The 1,292-nt window shown below is 63.0% G+C and overlaps 1 protein-coding gene across 1 annotated transcript in view; it reads right to left on the bottom strand.

The window, feature by feature from the left end:
* Positions 1-1,285, bottom strand: part of APEH (acylaminoacyl-peptide hydrolase) — a gene marked incomplete at its 5' end in the record, with an annotated part of 3,531 nt that extends 2,246 nt beyond the window's left edge. Inside the window, 8 exon segments of the mRNA XM_010021934.1 lie at positions 132-253; positions 330-370; positions 445-474; positions 476-525; positions 605-742; positions 815-978; positions 1,044-1,119; positions 1,214-1,285. Coding sequence (XP_010020236.1) covers positions 132-253; positions 330-370; positions 445-474; positions 476-525; positions 605-742; positions 815-978; positions 1,044-1,119; positions 1,214-1,285 — 693 coding nt within the window.
* Between the last annotated feature and the right edge of the window lie 7 nt (positions 1,286-1,292).

Genomic DNA, 1,292 nt, shown 5'->3' with positions numbered 1-1,292 from the left:
GGTCTGAGGCTGGGAAACACAGACAGGGCAAGTGTTGCCTACGCTGCAGCCTTAGAAGGTGTCATACCACCCTGCTTCCAGCCCCCACTGCTGCATGGGCACCCCACCGGTGTCCCCCCGGTGCTGGTTACCATGCGGAGCCGGCTGCACTGTTGGTGGGGGCCCATGGCATCGTTTTCCAGGTAGACAATGCGGCAGTGGTCAGGGCTGAGCCGTGGGGACCACACGGCCTTGGTGTCCTCAGAGAGCAGCTCTGCACGGGCGTGAGGACATGGTGAGGGGCTGCCCAGAGCTGGGGCACCAGTGGGATTGGGGTATGCGCTGCTCACCGCAACTCCCACCCGTCAGGTCCACGTAGAAGAGTGCTGACCTGCCAGCAGAGATGGGTGTCACCACGGGGCCGGGGGGCCTGGCTGTGGGGCAGGGTGTCCCATGAGGACTCACCGGCGGTTGGTGCAGTGCCGCAGCCCCATCGTGCCACCAGCCCACAAACACCACGCCGGTGTCATCCGGACACCAGAAAGCCTGCGGGGAGAGGAGAATGAGCAGCTTGGCCTGCCAATGGCCCCCAGAACCTCCCTTCCTGGGGGGTCCCCATCCTGACCTGGCCAGGGGAGAGGTGATCCGGGATGCCCTCCAGCACTGAAATGCTGCTGCCCTCAATGTCCAGGACGCAGAGGACAGGCACGCTGCGGGTGCTCAGTGTTTCCCCCCAGTCCTCGTGGTACACGAACTGCTCGCCCTGCCGCACAGCCCCATCAGCCCCATTGCCATCCCACTCATCACTGTCTGCATCAGGGTGGGGGGACCTCACCTTGAGAGGTTCATCCTCCTTCTTTGGCTGCTCCGTGTCCTCATCTGAGGCACCCAGCTCAGAGGCTTTTCTCTGGAAGAAGGACTCTGCCTTGGGACGCTTCTTCTCCGCCACATAGAGCAGATGGGTCTCCGAGTGTGACCAGGCCAGGCAGCCAAACTCGTCTGCAGAAGTGGGTCAGACACCAGCCACCCTGTCCCCCCGGACTCCACATCCCCCAGCCCCTCACCATCATCATAGACACTGCCATGCTTGTCCAGCGCCGTCAGGTCGATGCTCCTCACCTTGTGGTTCTGATCCCAGACCTGGGGGCAGAGATATGGAGCATCCCCAAGCTGCAGCATGGATCCATCCCCAAGCCCCACTGAGTATCCAGCCCCGCTCGGATCCCCCTCTCACCTCCAGGAACTGCTTCTCTTTCTTCTCTTTGCTGGGGACCTTGCGCAGAACAGCCTTCAGGGCCCCGCTGGGGGACTCC

Source organism: Nestor notabilis, unplaced genomic scaffold, assembly GCF_000696875.1.
Source record: "Nestor notabilis isolate BGI_N333 unplaced genomic scaffold, ASM69687v1 scaffold17889, whole genome shotgun sequence".
In the NCBI taxonomy this organism is placed as follows: Eukaryota; Metazoa; Chordata; class Aves; order Psittaciformes; family Psittacidae; genus Nestor; species Nestor notabilis.
This window is presented reverse-complemented; position numbering and strand designations above follow the sequence as displayed.